Genomic DNA, 25,420 nt, shown 5'->3' on the forward strand with positions numbered 1-25,420 from the left:
CACGATTTCTGTTCTTATCCTGAAGCAAAGTTCTTAAGCCGAGGTACTATTTTTGGGTTAGCGGAGTCTGTAACCTGAAGCATCTGTAACCTGAAGCATCTGTAACCCGAGGTACCACTGCTATAGCTTAGGGCCCCACTCTCTTGGGGGCCCCAAAATTTTTAAAGGGAAAAAAACTGGATGTACATTTCCAAAATATAAGATAAAAACAAAGAAAATAAAACCTACATACAGCAGCAGTGTTTTGTGTTGTGTAGGCTCCTATGATGTAAGTCATGGGCCCTGCCTGCTAGCCTGCTCCCTAAAATATCACTGGTTTGCTCATTTCTGTATATAGGGTGGCTACATTCTGCATGGCTTTAGATACCTATCAGGTCCATAAACTACCATATCATATATTCAACACACACAAAAACAGCAACAATTTGTTGTTGACAAAGGACAGCTGGACATATAAAGGGCCCCATTACCTTCAGTAGCTGAGGGCCTCATCAAACCTAAATCCAGCCCTGCACACCAGACACTATGTATAGGTAGAAATTGCATATGCATGCTTCACAGGGTATCTATTTGCATAAATTACAGACTTGTACGTGTAAAAAAACCCCAAACCTGAATATGTGATTGTTTAATGATCTGCATGCCAATACCTCATTAATTCTTTGTAGGAAATTGGTTTTCCATGCGGATTTTGTGATGTGTGAGGCAATCGTTTTAGGGAAGACCTCTTCTGCTCTAGCTGCCTTCTTGATAACTCTTTTGAAATATATTAAATGGGTCATTTTTACAAGTTAATATTGAGGGCAGATTCGTTGCTGAAGATATTTTAGTGCCCCCCCTCCCCAAGTTATTTTCCGGACACAGCTTTTGTGTCTGCAACCTTTCTCACATGCATGAAACTGTCTGAGTGACCTTTTCATCAGTACTGAGATTTTAAAAGTTTGTACAAATAATACAAAGACACTCTCCTTAAAAGGGTGAGTCTGGCGGGTGAATGCATGTATCTGGATAGAAACCAATAACCCTTTTGAACTTCTGATGACTTTTACAGTGCTTCTTTTTTTGTAATATAGCAAAGTATCAAATAATATTCCAATATCTTATCCAAAGAATGTCATCATCCAGCTATTTTGCCTGCAAATTGTTTTTCTTGCTTCTGTTCCAGGGCGGCTCACAATCCAGATTGTTAGTTCTAACCCTTTCAATGCCTCATTAAGTTTCCAGGAAGAGATTCTAGAATTCTCTTAATTAAAAACCAGATACTTGTGAAAATGAGCCACTTGCTTTCTGTTTTGTGCTTAACTCCCTGTCATAAAAAACCACAATTCCAAACAACTACTTGTCTGATTTTCCAGTGGTAGGCACCAGAGCTTCTGTGTTCAGATGACATGGTCAATCATCTCCTCATGAAATTAAGAGGGGCATTGGTAGCTCTAGTAGTTATAAATCAATAGAAGATCAATGTCTCATTATTACTTATTACCGTTTCTGAAACTTAATTTAAAGCAACTGGTAAAAACCAGGCCAGTAAACCCCTTTTAATGTGCTGAAGCTATGGGGTGGCGATGGCAAAGAAATCTACCGTATATTTCACTCTATAGGGTGCACCTAGTTTTGGGGGGGGGAATAAAGAAAAAAAAACATTTCCCCAACCCCAGCCCCTAGAACAGGCTGCTATCCGCAAGCCTTGGGAGCCCAGCGGGAACTCCCACTGCGCTCCGAAGGCTTGCGGACAGCTTCCTGAAGCCTGGAGAGCGAGAGGGGTCGGTGCGCACCAACCCCTCTCACTCTCCAGGCTTCAGCAAAAGCCTGCATTCGCTCCATAGGACGCGCGCACATTTCCCCTTCATTTTTGGAAGGGAAAAAGTGTGACCTATAGAGCAAAAAATACAGTATCCTGTTCTTGAAAGACCGACGGCCGAACTGTTTCTCCCAAATTCTGTATGCAGCAGAAATCTGGGGACACAGCAGATTTCTTCCATTTAATTAAAAAGCTGAGTAGAATGTTAGGTCTTTTTCTCCATAAATTGACCAGCCCCTTAGCCTCCAGGGCAGGGAGGGGGGCAGCAGTGAAGAAGCTATTGACAGTGTGATGGCTGTAGCAGGAACTTCAGACACCCGTCTCTGATGGAGCAGCGTAAGTCATAAGAGAGTATATTATAAGGAGTTCTGGTTCAGTCATCTGTCTGAACTCTTCTGTATATAAGTGGAATATATTAACTAGCCATATATTTCCTAGCAACCATTATATGTACCAGTAAATTTTGACCTCTTCATCTTAATTATGGGATATGTTACACTGTTAAGTACTGGCTTAACCTTAAACACAAAAATTAAGAGTCTTGGTTATATTTTAATATTGCTCTCTGCTTTGATGTAAAGCTTTGGTTCATTTACTTCGCTTTGATTTGCTAGGCATGGCTTTGATCGAGGTCGAGTGTCTGATGAGCGCTATTTAATCAGCCTACTTATTCACACACTGAGAAATTCACTTGGCGCAGGAATGATTTTTACAACTATCACTTTAGGAGGACAGGAAGTTTCAGATAAGAGTTTCCCAGACTTCTAATAGCTGAAGCACACTTTTATTTCCAGAGTAAGTGAACACGGGCATGCCGTTCTTACGTAGAAAAAAGGTTTCACTTTGAAGGGGGTGAAATAGAAGAATGCATCATCTAGGGCAAGGCTGTCCAATTTCCAAGAGACTGTGATCTACTCCCACTAAAACTGGCAGTGATCTACCCTTTGGATTGCCCCAAGTTGTTGAGCTTTTTTGGGGAAAGCCTCATTAAAGTTGTTGAGCTTTTGGGGGAAGGATGAGCTTTTTCTTGGGGGGGGGGGCGTCAGGAACTCACAATCAACATGGGTCGACCAGGGACATCCCACAATTGACCGCTAGATCACAATCAACCTGTTGAACAGACCTGCTCTAGGGATAACCAAGCCTAATGGTGCTTCTTTTAAGGGCAGATAACTCAGCTGTGTTGCAGTATCGCAGGGGTGTGGAATTGGACCCAACCAGTGGGCCAGATCCTTATCTCCCCCACCTGCCCCTGTGGACAAAGTTTGACTGGTGGGTGGGGCCACTGGACAAAGTTATGTCTGGCGACTCTTTTGTCTGCATGGTTTGAAATCAAACCAAAGAAAGGGGCTACCACAGTGTATGGAACAACTTCCGCAACCCTCAGAACCCATCAAAACGTGGAGCGTTGCAACAGAGTGCAGAATCAGTCTTTCATTATTTCAGTTAGAATTGAAGGTAAATGGTGTTTCCGTGCGCTCTGGCTTCTGTCATGGTGTTCCGTTACGCCAGAAGCAGTTTAGTCACGGTGGCCACATGACCCACAATGGGAAAGTAGCTGTATGGAGTCTGATTGCATTTCCTGTTGTCACGCTACTGTCACTGACACAAATGGCATCTTTCCCTATTGATTCAAGACTGTAGGGACCATTTTGTAAACTAGTTAGGAACCTAGTTGCTCCCAAGTATCTATCACTGAGTAGCTTTTGATAAAGTTTGGAAAATATTTGGCTTCCGTGTTTTTCAAGTTGTTTATTTCATGAAGGTTTCTTTCAGCGCAGAGGTTATAGCTGAATGATGCAAAAACACATCACAAACCTTAACATAATGGGACTGTGGGCACTTCTTTGTGCAAATTCGATTCTAACTGAAATACAGTGGTACCTCAGGTTACATACACTTCAGGTTACATACGCTTCAGGTTACAGACTCCGCTAACCCAGAAATAGTGCTTCAGGTTAAGAACTTTGCCTCAGGATGAGAACAGAAATCGTGCTCCGGCAGCGCAGCAGCAGCAGGAGGCCCCATTAGCTAAAGTGGTGCTTCAGGTTAAGAACAGTTTCAGGTTAAGAACAGACCTCCGGAATGAACTAAGTAATTAACCCGAGGTACCACTGTAATGGGATGCAGGTGGCGCTGTGGGTTAAAGCCTCAGCGCCTAGGACTTGCCGATCGAAAGGTCGGCGGTTCGAATCCCTGCGGAGGGGTGCGCTCCCGCTGCTCGGTCCCAGCGCCTGCCAACCTAGCAGTTCGAAAGCACCTCCGGGTGCAAGTAGATAAATAGGGACCGCTTACCAGCGGGAAGGTAAACGGCGTTTCCGTGTGCGGCTCTGGCTCACCAGAGCAGCGATGTCACGCTGGCCACGTGACCCGGAAGTGTCTCCGGACAGCGCTGGCCCCTGGCCTCTTGAGTGAGATGGGCGCACAACCCCAGAGTCTGTCAAGACTGGCCCGTACGGGCAGGGGTACCTTTACCTTTACCTTTACCACTGTAATGAGAGACTGATTGTGCACTCTGTTGCAATGCTCCACGTTTTGAGGTGAACTGTTTAAACTTTGTCCGCACGGGCAGGGGGGAAGGGAAATGTAAGGAAATGATTTTCTATTTAGAACGAACATTGGTTTCATGAGTCTGTGGAAGTGTTTTCCCATTTTATGCTAGTTTTAAGTATGAACTTTTAGAGGAAATTACAAAATTAGAATGGCCAAGGACTGGGAACAAGAATGAAACTGCATTCTTGCACAATTACATGAATAACAAGGGGAATAAGCACCATTTGATTTTCTATGTTTTCTAGTGCCTGAACACGTGTGCCTCAGCTCTGTCATGCTAATTTAAACCATCTGACCCTTGGCTGCTAAGTAAATAAACATTTTAAATGGCACATGTTCTCAAGCTATAAGCTCAGCTGTTTCCGGCACTGTGCGTCTCTAGTGACTGGGAATATTGGTTCAAAGAAATATAAACGTTGTTGAGCAGCATAGTCAATGGCATCTTAGGGAGGCTAGACATTTCACACCAAACTCCTAAAGGCAATGGCAGCTTGCTGAGTTTGTCATATTTTCATTTTGAAACATTCATCTAGGCATGTGTTAAACCGATAACATGTCCAAACTCAAACTCCACATTATCTGCATTCGCTTTTTTAAAATTTGCATGCACAGTGGTACCTCTGGTTGCAAACGGGATCCATTCCGGAGGCCCATTCGCAACTTGAAAGGAACGCAACCCGCAGTGGTGCATCTGCGCACACGCGGGTTGCGATTCGCCGCTTCTGCGCATGCGCGTGACATCATTTTGCGTGTCTGCATATGCGTGAGCAGTGAAACCCAGGTGTAACCCTTTTTGGTATTTCCGGGTCGCCGCGGGACGTAACCTGAAGGATCATATCATGAAGTGGATGTAACAGGAGGTGTGACTGTAACTCTCAGTGGCATGCAATCCATGAACTAGGCTAGTCACATAAATGTTCCCCTGGCACCTCCTTCCCAAAGCTCAGGAAGCTTGTACCTGGCTTAGGGAGGCACAATGCTCCAACAGATCCAAGAGCCCTTCTGCCATCTTCCCCAAATCCGCCTGGCTTTGGGAAGGAGGCAGAGGGCTCTGGTATCCTGTCAGAGGGCTCTGGTATCCTGTCAAAGCCTGGGAAGGTTCTGCCTGGCTTAGGGATGGAGGTATGATGTTCATGCACACAACATCAAGACTACTATGCCATAAGATCCACTGTCCTGTAATATCACATATGAGCCTTAACTACAGTGGTACCTTGAGTTACATACGCTTCAGGTTACAGACTCCGCTGACCAAGAAGTAGTACCTCGGGTTAAGAACTTTGCTTCAGGATGAGAACAGAAATCATGTGGCAGCAGTGTGAGGCCCCATTAGCTAAAGTGGTGCTTCAGGTTAAGAATGGTTTCAGGTTAAGAACGGACCTCCAGAACGAATTAAGTACTTAACCCGAGGTTCCACTGTACTGATGAAGCCCAGGACGGCGAAACAAGGCCAATATTCTGGAAATCCTTGTCTTTAGACTCTCTGAAAGGATTCTGTGGAACTGCTGCTAGAACCACAACAACAACAACAGCAATAATTTATTATTTATACCCCGCCCATCTGGCTGGGCTTCCCCAGCCACTCTGGGTGGCTTCCAACAAAATATTAAAATACAGTAATGCCTCAAACATTAAAAGCTTCCCTAAACAGGGCTGCCTTCAGATGTCTTCTAAAAGTAGGGTAGTTGTTGTTTTCTATGACATCTGGTGGGAGGGTTTCCCACAGGGTGGGTGCTACTACCGAGAAGGCTTCCCTGTAACTTGGCTTCTTTCAGTGAGGGAACTGCCAGAAGGCCCTCGGAGTTGGACTTCAGTGTCCGGGTAGAACGATGTGGGTGGAGACACTCCTTCAGGCATACTGGACTGAGGTCGTTTACAACCTTTCATGTGGATTGTTTGGTCCTTATGAACAGACAGGTGGAATAGACACTATTACACAGATGGACCTTATGCACGAACTGACTAGAGAATGATCTGATTCACTGGGTCTTCTGCTTTGTTCATTTGTTGAACTTTATGACTTACTTCCGTTGAAATTTATGATTTGATACATGAAAAGTTTACCTTATTTACCTGTATCTAAGAACACAGTTGGTTACATCTCGTATGTTTATTGAGTATGCTTTACATGACCATAGGTTTATTTGTTGTTGTTTTACACAACATCAGGACACCATGACATCGCTGCCCCCCCCCCAAATCACCCTCACAAGTTGGTGCCTCTGGTTCTAACTGTTCCCCGTGCGGAAAATTTCACCACTGCAATAGACACTCAGGGTGACTTAAGGCTGAAGTGATTCAGAATATTTGCAGGGTGCTGCAAAGGCAAACTAATCTCTCTAATATAGCAGTTACAAGGCCCAATTTGTGCCTTGTGAGTAGTTTGCAGTTTCATAACGCAGTGTTGCAACACACGAGAGTTTCCGAAAGAAAAAGAATTAGCAGTGGCTGAAATCAATGCAGAGCATCTGTTGGTTATAACAGGAAATATGCAAGAGTTATATAGTACATGCTGGGATTTAGCACAAATCTTCCCTGATCCTTGTAGACATGTTAGATGTTTCATTTGCAATTGCTGTACAAGACCTGTATAAAAAATATTTAACGAGATGCGCTCACTGGAATACTTTCGTAATCCTAGCAGCTTTTCTTCACAGAACTTTTTTAAAAGAATTTTTAAATATATATATATTGCGGGGTGATTTGGTATTCACTCACAATGTTGGGAGTGCATCCATGTCTTCTTGACTGAATTACTCCATTGATCAAATGCTGTGCATGACGTATCCTTTGGAATAACCTCTCCTGGAAAAAGGCAAGGCTGACTGGTGCACTGAACAGGAGCATTCCAAATTATGGTATAATTATGAATTTAATGCGGGTATCATAATTCAGCACTTTGCTAAATGTTTTTAAGAAACATTTGTAAACCTGCAATACATCAGCTGCAAAACAGCTGAGCGTTAAGGGTCAGTGTGTGCGAGCTTATGCCTTTGGATTCTGGATCAATTATTTTGGAATAAATACTCCCCCTTTTATATTAATAGTTACTATCATAGTTTTCACTTTATGCAGTGAAAGAGTGAATCGGCCATTGAACTTAAAGCCATTCTTCCCTGACTTACCTAATTATGAATTAAAGGTTAGCTGAATTGTGTTAAAGGAATAACAGATCTAAGCTAAGTAAACTTACTTAGGTGGAAGCTTGTTACCTCTGACTTTAAAGCAATGAAAATCAGATGGAGATGTTTGAAAGTAAGCATGCTGACTGTTGTTTTGTTCTGTGATAAAGAAACATGGGTGTAAAATGGATATCAATATTGATGCTCCATATTAGTGTTTTCCAATATCATTGTATTGATTATAATATGTGTGGATTATTCAGATTTTTATTTTCATGTGTAAACATTGTTGTTGTTTAGTCATTTAGTCGTGTCCGACTCTTCGTGACCCCATGGACCAGAGCACGCCAAGCACTCCTGTCTTCAACTGCCTCCCACAGTTTGGTCAAACTCATGCTGGTAGCTTCGAGAACACTGTCCAACCATCTTGTCCTCTGTCATCCCCTTCTCCTTGTGCTCTCCATCTTTCCCAACATCAGGGTCTTTTCCAGGGAGCCTTCTCTTCTCATGAGGTGGCCAAAGTATTGGAGCCTCAGCTTCAGGATCTGTTCTTCCAGTGAGCACTCAGGGCTGATTTCCTTAAGAATGGAGAGGTTTGATCTTCTTGCAGTCCATGGGACTCTCAAGAGTCTCCTCCAGCATCATAATTCAAAAGCATCCATTCTTCGGCGACCAGTCTTCTTTATGGTCCAGCTCTCACTTCCATACATCACAACTAATGTGTAAACATTAGTTTTAGGGAATACTTTGATATTCTATGCTTTTTTGTTGCCTTCTTATTTCACAGCGTATAGTGAGCTTTCTTGGTGGAACAGCACCATAATCAGTTACGGGTTTCCCCTCCCCTCCTTAGAATTCCTTTCTGCTTGGTACGGAGATTCGATCTTGTTAAACCACCCCCAGAATATCCCCAGCCCCTACCGAAGCTTTTAGTGTGCAGGTTTACTCTGTGTAAAAATGAGAGCACATTAATAGGCTTCTAAAGATCTATTAGCAGTGCAGAGCAAATCGTAAAATTCACTAATCTGACCAGCTATTACCATCAGGTATGGAAAATGCTATTTAAGGATTATTTCCCCCATGTAATTGAGTTCACTGAATAAATACATTTTTAAATATGTCGTTTCCAGTATTTTAACCTCTTAAATGCATTCTCTTCACATTGCTCATCTCTTTGCACTAGAGCAATCTGTACAAATGTTACCGAGAAAGGGGATGTGGGCAGCAGTCTGTGGGGGAGCAGGGAAGAAATTTGGGCAGGTGGCAGAATGAAGTAGAAAAAGTCAAGTAGTATACTTAAAATATCTTACCTTCCAGTTTGGTAAATAACCTAGGAACACTAAAATACTGAAATAGAGCAACAACAACAAAAACAACAATGTCCCAGCCACTCTGGGAGGCTTTCAACACACAAAAAGCATAATAAAACATCAAACATTAAAAACTTCCCGACACAGGGCTGCCTTCAGAGGTCCTTGTGTAGTTGTTTATCTCCTTGACATCTTATAGGAGGGCATTCTACAGGGAAGGTGCCACCACCGAGAAGGCCCTCTGCCTGGTTCCCTGTAACTTTACTTCTTGCAATTAGGGAACCACCAGAAGACCCTTGGGTGCTGGACCTCAGTGCCCGGGCTGACGAGGGTGGAGATGCTCCTTCAGGTATACTGGGCCGAGGCCGTTTAGGGCTTTAAAGGTCAGCACCAACACTTTGAATTGTGCTCGGAAATGTACTGGGAGCCAATGTCGGTCTTTCAAGACGTTATATGGTCTCGGCGGCTGCCCCCAGTCACAAGTCTAGCTGCCGCATTCTGGATTAGTTGTAGTTTCTGGGTCACCTTCAAAAGTAGCCCCACGTAGAGCACATTGCAGTAGTCCAAGCAGGAGATAACCAGAGCATGCACACCTCTAGCAAGACAGTCTGTGGGCAGGTAGTACAGCATCTTTGCCAAATAGGATCTCATCCAGCAAATGAACATACAAAGTACACATTTTAGTAAGCTTCCCCTTGAAAGTAAAGGTTGGCTGTATTTTTACTGAAATGATAATAAGCAAGCAAGCAAACAAACAAACAAACAAACAAATAAATAAATAAATAAATAAATAAAGTTATTATTTATGCTCTGCCCATAAATGGCCAAAAAGGAAGTCTGGCAGATGAAATTGGTGGAATATGTGGAATTAGGAAATTTAACTAATAGAGTAAGAGATCAGAAAGATGGAGTATTTAAAGAAGAGTGGGAAATGTTTGCAGAATATCTGAAGAATAATTGTAAACAGGTTAAAACATTAGCAGGATTAGAGTAAATTCAGCAGTTTAAATTATATGAAGATATAGTGAGGAGGGGGACGATAAAACATATCGAATAGAATATGTAGAATAGGCAGTTCTATTGGATTATTAAACAGAACCAAGGAAGGGGGGAAGGGAAGTCGACAATTATGACTGTGTGGTTATGTTGAATGGAATGTGAAAATTTGTAACAGGCAAAGTATAAATAAAAAAAAAATTAACCAGTAGTCAAGAATAATGGGAGTTGGTGTCCAGCAACATCTGGAGAGCCAAAGGTAACTTCTTCTTCTTCTTCGGCAATCACTCATAATCTAGTAATATTGTCTTCCATGAACACAGTTTTAATAGTGAGTCCGTAAGTGAATGTGGAGGCCAATTCTGGATCCACACATCCTTCCACAGTGGGGGCATTGGTTTCCGGGTGGGAATTGATCACGGTGAGGGTTTGCCAAATATGCCTTCCTCTTAGCATGTTTCTCCCTTGCGTCCTGAGTTCGAGCGTCTTCAAAGTCCATGGCACCTTTGGTAAAGGCTGTTCTACAATTGGAGCACTTGCAAGCCAGTGTTTCCCAGTTGTTGGTGTTTATACTACATTTTTTTTTAAGATTTGCCTTGAGAGTGTCTTTAAACCTCTTTTGTTGTCCACCGGCATTACACTTTCCATTCTTAAGCTGAGAATAGAGTAGTTGCTTTGGAAGACGATAATAGGCATCTGCACAACATGACCAGTCCAACGAAGTTGATGTTGAAGAATCATTGCTTCGACACTGGTGATCTTTGCTACTTCCAGTACACTGTCATTAGTTTGCCTGTCTTCCCAAGTGATATGGAAAAATCTTGGCTACACCGTTGATGGAATCTTTCAAGGAGTTGGAGATGGCACTTATAGGTGGTCCATGTTTCACAAGCGTACAGTACTTGTGGATGAAGGAGTAGGGGACTACAGCTTTGCAATATACTTTTGCAACTTGATCCTGACTTGGATTTTATTGCCCTTACTTTGCTTTTTAGCCTGCCCACCAGGGACCTACAAGCCTGAAGGTTCACCAGGTGGAATAAGCACCTGCATCTCATGTCCTGATGAGAATCACACCTCTCCACCAGGAAGTACCTCTGTTGAGGACTGCAGATGCAAGGAAGGGTATCGCTCTTCGGGCCAAACTTGTGAAGGTAAGCTGTTCACCCATCCTCAAAAGAGAGAGAGAGATGCCCAAAATATTAACATCATGATGAATAATTCTTTAAGATAGTGGTGAAGATTGTTTGTTTTTCAATTTTCTTTTTTTTTTAATAGATATTTATTGAAATTTTCCAATTTAATACAAAAAGAAAAACAACAGTCAAAAGAACAAAAATACACATTTAAAACAAAACAAAACAAATATAATTCCCATTTCTTATTTCCATTACCTTATGTCCCGGACCTCCTCTCACCTCCCCCTTTTGTATTCCAATTTAAATTATTAATTCAGCAAATCCTTATGTTTGTTTTTCAATTTTCTTATGAAGGTTTCCTTTCCAAACTGATTTATCTGACAAGGATCCCCTTTGTATCTCCATAAAACCCGTGTACATTAGGAGAAGATTTGTGCTTGGACACACTCACGGTTCATGTCAAGTGCTGAAGAAAAGGACACCTGGATAGGACACATGCCTTGAATAGAAAAGCTGCTTGGATTGTTATGACTGCATAAATGACCTTTTAAAAAAAATATTAAATTTTCCAACATACATTTATAGTATCCAATCTAAATTTATCACATATTTTCTCTTTTAGACTTCCTTCAACCTCTCTGACAATCATCCATTATTCAATTTTTTAAATACGGATTTCCTAATTTCATATTGCATTTTATAAACCTTCACACACTTAGTTTTCATCAATACAATAGTCCTCTATCATTTACAGGACTTCTTGAAATCCCACTAGCGTTATTTGCTCATCACATACACATTTTAGATAGTCTGAAAATTTTCCCCAGTCTTCAATGAACTTTTGATCTCGTATATATCTGCTCTTTCCTGTTAGTTTGTCCAGTTCAGTATACTCCATCAGTTTCATTCTCCATTATTTGAGCGTCGGCAGTTGTTCCTGTTTCCATTTTTGGGCCAATAATATTCTCGCTGCTGTTACTGCATATTGGGAAAGTTTACAGTCCATTCTATTTATTTCATTTCCTACTATTCCTAGAAGAAAAGCCTCTGGTTTGCATAAATGACCTTTTGGCTCATTCATGAGATTTGTTGTAGAATGGTGGTGGTGCAAATTCATAGGGACAATGTTTTCTTTTCTATTTTTAAACCAGAGGTCTGGAGTGCATTGTCAGCAATATGCTGACATCTTTACTTCTCCTTTAGCTCTCCAGGTGAGGCAGTGGAAGTGCTGGACCATTGCCTTGTCTCTTTAATGGACTGGATGAGAGCCAACAAACTGAAGCTCAATCCAGATAAGACTGAAGCACTGTTAGTGGGTGGTTCCCTGAACCAGACGGCAGGGAGGTTGCTTGCTCTTGATAGGGTTATGCTCTGAAGGAGTAGGAATGCAACTTGGGGATACAATCCCCAAGGTTATGCTCTGAAGGAGTAGGAATGCAACTTGGGGATACAATCCCCAAGGTTATGCTCTGAAGGAGTAGGAATGCAACTTGGGGATACAATCCTGTATCCTTTGCTGTCACTTGAGCTTCCATCAACTTCGGCTGGTGGCCCAGCTGTGCCCTTTATTAGGACAGGGACATCCTAACTACTGTTGCCTATGCTTTGATAACCTCTAGGTTAGATTACTGCAGTGCATTATATGTGAGGCTGCCCCTGATTGGAAAATTCAGAGAGCCAGGGTGGTGTAGTGGTTAAGAGTGGTAGTCTCATAATCTGGTGAACCGGGTTCGCATCTCCGCTTCTCCACATTCAGCTGCTGGGTGACCTTGGGCCAGTCACACTTCTCTGAAGTCTCTCAGCCTCACTCACCTCACAGAGTGTTTGTTGTGGGGGAGGAAGGGAAAGGAGATTGTTAGCTGCTTTGAGACTCCTTAGGGTAGTGATAAAGAAGGATATCAAATCCAAACTACTACTACTACTCCTCCTCCTCCTCCTCCTCCTTCTCCTCCTCCTCTTCTTCTTCTTCTTCTTCTTCTTCTTCTTTTTCTTCTGCTAGTACAGAATTCAGAGACCAGGTTTCTCACCAAGGCTAGATGGATTGAGCACATCACACCAATCCTGGCCCAACTGTACTGGCTGCCAATTAGTTTCTGGGCCCAATTCAAAGTACTGATTTTGAGCTAGAAAGCCATATGCACCTACACGGACTCTGAGATCATCCTCGGAGGCCCTTCTTCATGTCCCCAAGAGGTCCAGAGGGTGGCAACATGAGAGCAGGGCCTTCTCTGCAGAGGCTCCCCATTTGTGGCATGTTCTTCCCAGGGAGGTTCGCCTGGCGCCTTCATTATACACCTTTAGGCACCAGCCAGAAAACATTCCTTTTCAACCAGGCCTTGGGCTGATCCGATTTACATCCGATGCCCTTTTAAATGTGTTGTGGAAGAGGGGATTATTGGTTTGTTTCTGTTCTTATTTGTATTGTGTATTTTGAGGATTTTTTATATTTTAATATTATGTTGCAAACTGCCGTGAGATCTACAGGTATAGAGCAGTATCCAAATTTAATAAATAAATAAATCCTGCTTAGGAATCGCATGAAACGATGACAATTAAAGCTGTAATCCTATACATGTTTACCTGGGTGAAGCCCTGTGGAGCACTGTGGGGCTTACTTCTGAATAGACATGTATAGGACTGTGCTGTAAGGGACGCGGGTGGGGCTGTGGTCTAAACCACTGAGCCTCTTGGGCTTGCCGATCAGAAGGTCGGCGGTTCAAATCCCCGCAACGGGGTGAGCTCCCGTTGCTCTGTCCCAGCTCCTGCCAACCTAGCAGTTTGAAAGCACGTCAGTGCAAGTAGATAAATAGGTACTGCCATGGCGGGAAAGTAAATGGAATTTCTGTGTGCTCTGGTTTCCGTCACGGTATCCCGTTGCACCAGCAGCGGTTTAGTCCTGCTGGTCACATGACCTGGGAAGCCATCTGTGGACAAATGCCGGCTCCCTTGGCCTGAAGGTGAGATGAGCGCCGCAACCCCATAGTCACCTTTGACTGGATTTAACCGCCCAGAGGTCCTTTACCTTTTACCTTTAGGTTTGTGCTGTAACCAGTTTGTAATTATTATTTGCTCCAATTAGTGGTTCACTGCCCTGAACTTCACCCTCCTGAAAATGGCTATTTTATCCAGAACACCTGCAACAATTATTTCAATGCTGCATGTGGAATCCGATGTAAAACAGGATTTGACCTTGTGGGAAGCAGCATACGACTTTGTCAGCCCAATGGCTTATGGTCTGGTTCAGAAACGACATGCAGAGGTAAGAAGCCTTTACTTTCGAAAAAGAATTGTCTTTCTCTTGTTGGCTTGGTTTCGTTGTTATTCTCTTCCAATCTTCCATGATATGTGTCCCAGGCAACGCAGTCAGGCAATGGGCAGGGTACAAATAATAAACTATTATTATTATTATTATTATTATTATTATTATTATTATTATTATTAATACCACATTTTTCGCCCTATAGGACACACTTTTTCCCCTCTAAAAATGAAGGGGAAATGTGTGTGCATCCTATGGGGCGAATGCAGCCTTTCACTGAAGCCTGGAGAGCGAGAGGGGTCGGTGCGCACCGACCCCTCTCGCTCTCCAGGCTTTGCGCACCTCTCAGCAAGCAGCGGGAGCCAGCGCTGGACTCCTGCTGCTTGCGGAGAGTTGCCTGCACGCTGAAGCCTGTGCGTGCTGAGCTCAGTGCGTCCAGGCTTCACGGACCTCTCAGCAAGCAGCAGGAGCCAGCGTGGGGCTCCCACGGCTTGCAGAGAGCTGCCTGTTTGGGGGCTGGGGTTGGGGGAAGCTCGGGCCTCCCCCGCCCCAGCCCCGTGCCTGGCCGGGAAATATTTTTTTGCCCCTTTATTCCCCCCCCCAAAAAAGCTAGATGCGCCTTATGGGACGGTGCGTCCTATAGGGCGAAAAATACGGTAATAATAATAATAATAATATATATTTTTAGTAGAAAATGAAAAGTATTGTTTTAATTACCAAGAAACTTACCAATAGCAATCAGTTCTGTCTTTCTTCAATTTCGCATATGCTTCCACTAGGCCTGCTACCAACATTTGAATGGAATACAGTGCTAGCTCCAAATATTACTTAGCAAATCCTGCCAGTTTTACTGACAGCAGAACGGTTATGTAGAACTGAAAGGGCAGTATTCAATGAAAATTTACTCAGAATAGAAATTAATATACCTGAAAGAGCATCTTCACCCCCATCGTTCTGCCCTGACACTGAGGTCCAGCTCCGAAGGCCTTTTGGCAGTTCCCTCACTGCGAGAAGCCAAGTTACAGGGAATCAGGCAGAGGGCCTTCTTGGTAGTGGTGCCCATCCTGTGGAACACCCTCCCTTCGGATGTCAAGAAAATAAACAACTATCTGACCTTTAGACATCTGAAGGAAACCCTGTACGGGGAAGTGTTTAATGTCTTATTGGGTTTTTAATATTCTGTTGGGGACTGCCCAGAGTGGTTGGGGAAACCCAGCCAGATGGGCGGGGTATGAAGAAGAAGAAGAAAAATTAGGTTCCTTCATTTCAGTGTGTCTGCTCTGAGTAAGATTTAGTTGCATACTATCCACAGAAGGTTTTTTTTTATGTTACTGTCACACTCATTCTTTGAGATGTTTCCCAAATGCCAAACTATTTTCTTTGATTCAATCTGTAAATGCTATAAAAATCATGTTGCATTGTGTACCCCAAGCAAATATGCATGTACAGCAATATCCAGAACCTGCATGTAAGAATCATGTAATAACAGAAAATAGGAACCAGCCATTGCTTAGCTGACCGATCTGTTGAGGGAGCTGTTGCTTTTCAATTCCATGTGTAGTACCTGATGGCTGAAGCTCATGTTTTCTTCTTATTCACTTGAGAGGCTGGTCATTTGGTTATTTGTGCAGGGTTTCCCAAACTTGGGTCTCTATCTGTGTTTTTTTTAGACTACAGTTCCCATCATCCCTGACCATGGGTCCTGCTAGCTAGGGTTGATGGGAGTTGTAGTCCAAAAACAGCTGGAGACCCACGTTTGAGAAACTTTTGTTTAGGGGGAAGTCAATTGGTAAGGATTTCACACTTAATTTTATTATTATTATTTTTCAGGGAAGTATTGGCTTTGGGTAGCAAATGGAGCCTTGTACTATTATCTTGGGGACGCAGGTGGCGCTGTGGGTTAAAGCCTCAGCGCCTAGGACTTGCCGATTGAAAGGTCGGCGGTTCGAATCCCTGCGGCGGGGTGCGCTCCCGCTGCTCGGTCCCAGCGCCTGCCAACCTAGCAGTTCGAAAGCACCTCCGGGTGCAAGTAGATAAATAGGGACCGCTTACCAGCGGGAAGGTAAACGGCGTTTCCATGTGCGGCTCTGGCTCGCCAGATGCAGCTTTGTCACGCTGGCCACGTGACCCGGAAGTGTCTCCGGACAGCGCTGGCCCCCGGCCTCTTGAGTGAGATGGGCGCACAACCCCAGAGTCTGTCAAGACTGGCCCGTACGGGCAGGGGTACCTTTACCTTTACCTTACTATTATCTTCCTTTTCTGTTAGTTTTCTTTGAATGTCTGAAAGATAACTTTTGATTAATTTTGGTTCGGTTCCCTTCAAAGGCACATGGCTCTTAGGCAAGCGATGCTCAACTTAAGCATGTGCTCCGAGTGTGGCAAGCAAAGGAGTGATCAAAGGAGCAGTTTCATGAGCCATCACGTTAATCCCAACACAAACCGCCCTCCCAGCTTTTTATCACATGCATTTGAAAGGACAGCAGAAGGATGCTAATTCTGTCGTAGGCTTTGTTAACTTGTGGCATTAAACAGTCATCCTTTTGCTGTGCTTGCTTTGCTTAGCGAAAAGATGTCACTTGTGTGACAAGCAGTGCTTAGACATATTAGCACATGAGTAAATTACACAGCAATAGCGTAAAAGGAAAGAGCAGGAAAGAGCAATTACGGTGAAGTTCGTTACACCCGATCTTTCCTTGTGATCACAGGAGTTTTGTGGCAAAGCAACAATTCCAAGTGGATTTTGAAAAGTCACCTTGTAAAAAAAAAAAAATACCCACAAGGTGCATTGATTCAGGGGCACTTTTTCAAAATAATAATATTTGCCTTTCATGCAGAAATGCTACCTAAATCTGTCAGTTTTTCTTTGTTTGTGCACTGGATTTGCAGCAATGTCAGGGGAAGTCCTAGTTTCACAGTGGCCTGGTTTAATGTCAGTGTCTGAGAGCACAGGTCTCCAGAGTGGAGCTCATAGTTGTTTTGCTTCTCTTCCCAGTCATTTTGCTGCTTTGGTGCGCAGAAATAAGCTTATAGTAACTCTCGTGTCCAAACAGTGGCTCATGGTTTTGCTTTCTTCTGACGAACCATGAGCTGTAACCAGGTTCCTATGGTTTAAGGCTTGCAGTTTCGCAGCTACACCTGGCACAGTTTCGCAGCTACACCAGAAGTCCAGGTTTGGATGACAGGCTAATCCAAGTGCCTGATGGAGTAGCAGAAATGGGATGAGCGAGGTAGCTACAATCTCCTCTCCCACAGCTTCATGGTTTGGCCTAGAATGAAATGTGAATGCAAAATTAGACTCCTGGCCATGTGCTCATGCATGCACATTTAAGTGCCTATGTGTTTGGAGAGAAGGAAGGAAGGAGCAGGAATACTGAAGGGTGTGCCTGAATTAGATCTCATTCCATTTCTGCATTCATGAGGGCTGAGATAAGCTGTTTGTTCTGATTTTGGCTGTGCTGCGTTGATCTGTAGGAAAACCTCAAATGCTAGCACTGCAAGTAATTAAAATAAACTTTTAAAAAAATCCAGTGTAGCTATAGTAAACGAACTGGGAACAAAGTCCCCTTACAGACAAGGACTCCTGTATAAAGAACATGGAAAAGATGGCAGCAGAGTTTCTCCCACTTAATCTCCATCCCACTTGTGTTCTGGTAAGGAGATCCTTTTCTGTGCGGTGAGCCAGAATATTCCAAGAACGAATTCGGCAAAGTGTGAGATTAATCGGGATTCGCAGCATCCTCAGATATTTGGCATCTAATCTTAATAACGATAGATGAAATTGCCACAGAATCTTGGCTTTCTGGCTGGAGAAGAAACAACAGGCAAGAGATAATACTTAACATCCAACAGATTACAAAAGTCTGTGCCTGGGTATTGTTCCACAGAGTATTATAAAGGCATTAAAATTGCCCTGGGAGATGTTGGAGGCGGGAAGAATGTCATGATGAGCCTTAATTCTTCCACAGATATTTTTTTTTATCCTTGGCACCAAAGCTCTAAAGAATCCTAGATGCTTTTCCTCTTTCTTATGAAGAGGTTATCCAGAAATAAGCAAGCCTGCCAAATTAAACATAGCTGCAATAAAAAATTGCATAACACGCTTCCAGGGGCCAAGCTTCTTAAAATATATTTAATCCCTTTTTAAACCCCCCCCCTTTTTTTTAGTATGCAGTTTCATCAGGGGGGGGGTTCAAGTTGGAGAAAGACAGCATTCTAGAACTGAACAACTTGACATTCCCAGTGCACAGATGTTAGATGGATGTTTGGTTTGCCACTTCATATTCTATTCTGTTCCTCAATTGTTTAAAAGGTCTGCTAGCTGTTGCTCTTGCTGCTGCTGTTGCTCTTGCTGCTGCTGTTGAGACCACGTCTTGTCGCTGGCAGATACACAACAGTATTTTTGTACAGTTGACTTAACATGACTGATACCTCAGAGGTTATTATCTGCTAATTACCTGTCAAAAAGGTGTATATTTCTCTGGATAAATTCATTTCTGTGCTTGTGCTAGCCTCAGTTCCTATTTGATGATCGCTTTAATGAAACAAATAAATAAAGGATGCCAAACAGTCTAGAAAAAGAGGTGCCGGAACTCACCAGGAACACCTCCCTCTTTCTCTTTAGAATGGCAAGGGCACCCATCTGAGAGGTGCTGGAACTGAGTTCTAATTGGGGGGGGGGAGAGCCACAATGCCAAATATTCCTAGCTGTGTAATTTTATAAAAGGAATTTCCTCAAGAGGATCTGTTCAGACATTACTTGGCCCCAGGGATCAGTGATGGCGGGTGGCGCTGTGGGTTAAACCACAGAGCCTAGGGCTTGCCGATCAGAAGGTCAGCGGTTCGAATCCCCGCAATGGGGTGAGCTCCTGTTGCTCAGTCCCTGCTCCTGCCAACCTAGCAGTTCAAAAGCACATCAAAGTGCAAGTAGATAAATAGGTACCGCTCCGGCGGGAAGGTAAATGGCATTTCCATGCACTGCTCTGGTTCACCAGAAGCGGCTTAGTCATGCTGGCCCCATGACCCGGAAGCTGTACGCCGGCTCCCTCGGCCAATAAAGCGAAAGGAGTGCCACAACCCCTGAGTCAGCCATGACTGGAACTAATGCTCAGGGGTCCCTTTACCTTTACCTTTACCTTTAGCCCCTTTCACCCCCTGAAGCAAAACAGAAATGTGCCACTTCATGCCCCCCCCCATTCTGCTGCCCCCAGAACACACAAACCCTTACCAAACTTTGCAAGAGAAGGGGTGTTCTGCTAAGCGTTTGGGTTCGCCTTTCCTGCTCTCCGGCCAGGAAGACAAGCAGCAATGCAGCATACTGGAACACCTCTCCTTTCCCCAAAATCCAGCGAAAGGCAGGTGTTAACCAGCAGCAGAATCTATGGGGTGGCCAGGACACCATCTCTTGTATTCTTTCCACTGCCCTGTGGTGGGTGCTTTGTTCTACTTCATCTCTGGGCTGGTTCTGCTAGAGATTCTTGCCGGGATGAGGTAGGAAACAGATTCTGAATGCCCCAGATGGCTCATGTAAATGACCCAAGATTACAAGCCAATTGGACTTATAAGAAAGTTGCCTCTGTCCTCAGTCAAGCCCCAAGACATGTTTGCTGAGGCACCTCAAGGAAATATTATTTGGTTTAGCTACCTGCATTTGCAATTTGTGACAACCCTGGATGCCTATTTGATGGGCCAGGTCTCTCGATATTGTTGTATATGCATTTTCTGATCTTTAAAGTGCACAGAATTCAACAGCCCAAACCTGAACACACTTTTCAGCATCTTGGCCCCTTCTGTTGCCAGTGGTTTCATTGCCAGAGAGTGCAATAATGATTACCGAGAAAAAGATGGAAAGTTGTGTGCATGTCTTACTCAACTGCTTCCCAGTAAACGTGTTGATGTACTTTGTTTTAACTTCTACAGTTCGCACATGCCCCAAACTCTTCGCCCCTCAAAATGGGCACATTAACTGCTCGCTAAGTGGGATCTCGTATAAGACAGTGTGCTTGATGACTTGCGATGAGGGGTACAAATTGGAAGGTAGCTCCAAACTCACCTGTCAAAGCAACTCGCAGTGGGATGGCAAGGAGCCAAAGTGTGTGGGTATGTTTTCATTCTGCTACTGTCTCTTTGGAACACAACTCAAAACCAGGGTTTGTTACTTTAACCAACAAAATGCTGATGACAAAACTAAAACCTCCAGCAATTGCAACAACTGCCAAAACTTCTTTCAAAGGAAAGCAAAACATAAATGCATACGTATATTTTTGGAGGCACGCTCCATTGTCTCTCAAGAGACGAGTGCCAGCAATGAAGTTCGTTCAGTTTTTATACACTGTATCATGTAACTTGTTACGCTGCTTTCATTTGTTGTCTCCAACAACCATTTTCTAAAAAGAAACATGGCCAAAATTGTGGAAACCTTTTGGAAAAAGTGTATTTCCAAGGTTTGATGGCTCATAACATCTGATTGGCTCTCTAAACACTCATGCTCACTTGTTGTTGTTGTTTATTCGTTTAGTCATGTCTGACTCTTCGTGACCCCATGGACCAGAGCACGCCAGGCACTCCTGTCTTCCACTGCCTCCCACAGTTTGGTCAGACTCATGTTTGTAGCTTCAAGAACACTGTCCAACCATCTTGTCCTCTGTCGTCCCCTTCTCCTTGTGCCCTCCATCTTTCCCAACATCAGGGTCTTTTCCAGGGAGTCTTCTCTTCTCATGAGGTGGCCAAAGTATTGGAGCCTCAGCTTCATGATCTGTCCTTCCAGTGAGCACTCAGGGCTAATTTCCTTCAGAATGGATGCATTTGATCTTCTTGCAGTCCATGGGACTCTTAAGAGTCTCCTCCAGCATCATTATTCAAAAGCATCAATTCTTCGGCGATCAGCCTTCTTTATGGTCCAGCTCCCACTTCTATACATCACTAGTGGGAAAACCATAGCTTTAACTATACAGACCTTTGTTGGCAAGGTGATGTCTCTGCTTTTTAAGATGCTGTCTAGGTTTGCCATCGCCTTTCTCCCAAGGAGCAGGTGTCTTTTAATTTCGTGACTGCTGTCACCATCTGCAGTGATCATGCTCACTGGCTACATTCAAATGGCTACATATCACCATATCAAATAGCTACATATCACCTTAAGGAGGTTGTGCTTCATTTTGCTGGTTCTTTGTCTATAACTTTTGATAACAGATAGTTCAACAAACTTCGTTGCATTACATTCTTCATTAATTCATCTTCCCACTGTTATATAATTTTATGGTATTACTCCAAAATAAATGTGGTGTTATGAGCCATCAGACCTCAGAAATACACTTTTTTCCAAAAGGTTTCCACAATTTTGGCCGCTAGTGTAGGTGGGCAAGTGTGGGAATGCAGACAGAAACTTGAAAAACATACTGGCTGTTTACACGTTATAAAGGCTAAGGAACTGTAACAAGTTAAAATGAATTATTGAAATTCAAATTAAAAGTTTTGTATACTCTCCAATCAACAAGTTCAGAATTTCACAAGGATTCTACACCCTAGAATTAGTGAAAGTGTGATATGTAATAAATTCAGTCCGTATGTCTAAACTATATTGAGATTTAGTCCTTCGGGCATTTGGCTCACTTTCATTGTTTCCTTAGCACGAAACAAACTGAGCACCATTGATGTGATGTAGGAATAAATACAGGGTCCTGAACAACGCAGTGCCTTTCATTCCTACTGTTGTTTCTGGCATAAGTCTGGCATTGCTGAACTTCAGACTTATCTGCTGAACTTGCCAGGTCCCGTGGTGTTGTATTCAGGCACTTAGCCACACTTGCAGACACTTTTTTCAACTAATCAGCACATGGGAAGATGTGTCAAAGTGTGTGTGCATTCAGCACAAAGAAACACTTAATGCTGTAAGTTGATACTTGCCTTGCCCCACCTTCCGACCCTAGGAGTCCTCGTAAGGGAGCTGGTCTTGAAGGAATAACTGTGAGGGGAGAGACTTTGTCAGGAAAGGCCTCCTTCCAGCAGCCAGTCTCTTCTTCTCAATTTGTATTGTATTACCGTATTTTTTTGGGGGGGGACGCAGGTGGCGCTGTGGGTTAAAGCCTCAGCGCCTAGGACTTGCCGATTGAAAGGTCAGCGGTTCGAATCCCTGCGGCGGGGTGCGCTCCCGCTGCTCGGTCCCAGCGCCTGCCAACCTAGCAGTTCGAAAGCACCTCCGGGTGAAAGTAGATAAATAGGGACCGCTTACCAGCGGGAAGGTAAACGGCGTTTCCGTGTGCAGCTCTGGCTCGCCAGATGCAGCTTTGTCACGCTGGCCACGTGACCCGGAAGTGTCTCCGGACAGCGCTGGCCCCTGGCCTCTTAAGTGAGATGGGCGCACAACCCCAGAGTCTGTCAAGACTGGCCCGTACGGGCAGGGGTACCTTTACCTTTTACTACCGTATTTTTTTGCTCTATAAGACACACCAGACCACAAGACGCCCCTAGTTTTTGGAGGAGGAAAACAAGAAAACAAATATTCTGAATCTCAGAAGCCAAAACAGCAAGAGGGATCGCTGTGCAGTGAAAACAGCAATCCCTCTTGCTGTTCTGGCTTCTGGGATAGCTGCACAGCCTGCATTCGCTCCATAATATGCACACGTATTTCGCCTTACTTTTTAGGAGGGGAAAAGTGAGTCTTATAGAGCAAAAAATACGGTATTTTATGTACTGTGGCTTGCCATTGTTTAAGTGATTATAGTTTAGAAATTATTTTTTGTAACTGTTGAGTGGGTTTCTGTTTAACTTTTATATGTTGATATTATTTAATACTATTCTAATGATGAATGTTACTTTTTTGATGTAGGTTGCTTATTTTATTATCACATTTTTGTAGTGCATCAGATTGTTATAAGATGTACGCTTTTTGTTTCTTCAGCTTGTAAACCACTTGAGTGTTGTAAAATAGAAAGACGGTATACAAATTAAAAGTGACGATGATGATGGTGATAGAATATCAAATGTGCAATCTGTTTTTGTCCATGTGTTTCCTTTGTCTAGAACTGCATTGCCCCGCCTTCCAAAAACCAAAAGATGTGACAGTCCACCCACCCCTCTGTGGGCTCGAACCATCCAAGCATGGCGCTGTGTGCAGGTTCAGTTGTCCGAGGGGATTCCTTTTGTCTGGGGTTAGAGAAGAACTGCAGTGCTTAACCAGTGGGAGGTGGAGTGGAAAAGTGCAGAAGGCATTCTGTAAAGGTATGGATTTTTTAATAATCTTTTTTCTGCAGTTTTACATTGCATATTTGTATTCAAACATTAAGCATCATCGTCATCATTTAGGATTCCCTGAACCCTTAGATTCCCCTCCACCGTTAAAAAAATTTCAACTCATTATATATCATCGTCCAGAATGCTTTCGCTATCTTGCATGTCCACCACATATGGTAGAACGTGCCTTCCTTCTCCTTACATTTCCAACATACATTTGAAGAAGTCCTGTACATCTTTGCTAATTTGGTAGGTGTTAAATACCAATGATAAAAGGGACATGGGTGGTGCTGTGGTCTAAACCACAGAGCCTAGGGCTTGTCGATCAGAAGGGCGGCAGTTCAAATCCCCGCGATGGGGTGAGCTCCTATTGCTCAGTCCTTGCTCCTGCCAACCTTGAAAGCACGTCAAAGTGCAAGTAGATAAATAGGTACCACTCTGGCAGGAAGGTAAACAGCGTTTCCATGTGCTGCTTTGGTTCACCAGAAGCGGCTTAGTCATGCTGGCCACATGACCTGGAAGCTGTATGCTGCTCCCTCAGCCAGTAAAGCGAGATGAGCACCACAACCCCAGAGTCGTTTGCAACTGGACCTAAGGGTCAGGGATCCCTTTACTTAAATGCCAACGATACATCATTTTCATATAGTTCTCCTTCAACACACAGCATACTGTAAATTTTAAGTCCCTCCCTCCATAACGTTTCCCAAGATGAAAACTGGATATTGTAAAGGTATGGGTTTTGATGAATTTTTCATCTTGTTAAAAATAGAAGGCTTGGGGGGACAGATGGGAATTTGAGCCCTGGTGCCCCAGGTCCTAGTCCAATGTGCTAAATACTACACCACACTGTCTTCTCTCTATTTTTTTTAATTTATTTTTTATGCTCAGCAGCTGACTGCCTCTGTGCAGAATCTGGCTCCTTGCTCGTTTGTTGTTTTCTGTCTTGAAAATCTAAGATTCAAGTCCTGTAACCGTTTCTGTGGATTATTATTTTTTTAAATCCATTGATTACATTGATAATAACATTTGATAACTAAACTTTGACATTGGTGGGCTCTTATAAACAGATATCAATTAAGTTTTGTCAGCAGTGTGTTCCAAAAGTAAATGCATGCAAAATGAAGGATTCCTGTAACCCTTCTGAATTTTATTGCTATTGTAAAATAGTGATTGATTACTTAACAAATAGTAAAGGAAGATTTTAACTCCTCTATCGAGGGAGCAGGGGAATAAAGTGTATGTGTATACATACTGTTTCATTAAAATCAAATGTTTGGAATGGAAATCAGTAACCTCTGTTCAGGTCTGTGGAATGTGGGTAGTTTTCCAAATCAACACATAAAGGATCTAAATTTCATGTGGATGCAGTTGTTTTAGACAGCAAGGAATTGTACAATTGAAATACACCATTCTTCTTGGAATACTCGTGTTCTTTTCTGGTACAGACATTGAACCACCCAAAATTAGCTGCCCTGGTGACATTGAAACTTCTACTCTTGAACACCAGAACTCTGCAAATATTAGCTGGCAGGTTCCAGAGGCAAGCGACAATTCTAGAGATGAGGTAAGGAAAAGCCAAGGCTTTTTGGTTTGACATAAACTCTTTTGTAGGGCCGAGTGATTTGTCATGAATTAATGAGATTATGGGGGCGTGAAGTGCCTTAAACCCTCAAATCCACTGTAAAAGTGCAAAATAGTGTTAACTGGCCTAGACGCTTTCAGGGTCTAGCACATGTGCTCATGCTTCACCTCCCCAACGGTGTGAGTGACACAGTCTGATGGCATGTCCTGGGTAGTGAGAGCCAGCTGTCCCGGGGAAAACTTTAGAGCAGCATTTCTGGAACTCTGGGTCTCCAGCTGTTGTGGGACTATGTTGTAAGAGAGTCAGGGTCAGAGAGGGGAATAAAGGAAAATGACCCTACTAATATCAGAATTATATCATTCTACCAAAAAGCCCCACAAGAATAATAAACCGTGCCATGAAGAATGCATCATTGGGAATATGTCATTTTGCT

At 43.4% G+C, this 25,420-nt stretch overlaps 1 protein-coding gene across 1 annotated transcript in view; it reads left to right on the forward strand.

Annotated features, from left to right (window-relative positions):
• Positions 1-25,420, forward strand: part of SVEP1 (sushi, von Willebrand factor type A, EGF and pentraxin domain containing 1) — a 129,208-nt gene that overhangs the window by 20,725 nt on the left and 83,063 nt on the right. Inside the window, 5 exon segments of the mRNA XM_083720053.1 lie at positions 10,778-10,936; positions 14,001-14,180; positions 20,097-20,276; positions 23,196-23,393; positions 24,851-24,969. Coding sequence (XP_083576179.1) covers positions 10,778-10,936; positions 14,001-14,180; positions 20,097-20,276; positions 23,196-23,393; positions 24,851-24,969 — 836 coding nt within the window.

The sequence above is a fragment of the Podarcis gaigeae genome, assembly GCF_964106915.1.
Source record: "Podarcis gaigeae genome assembly, chromosome: 17".
In the NCBI taxonomy this organism is placed as follows: Eukaryota; Metazoa; Chordata; class Lepidosauria; order Squamata; family Lacertidae; genus Podarcis; species Podarcis gaigeae.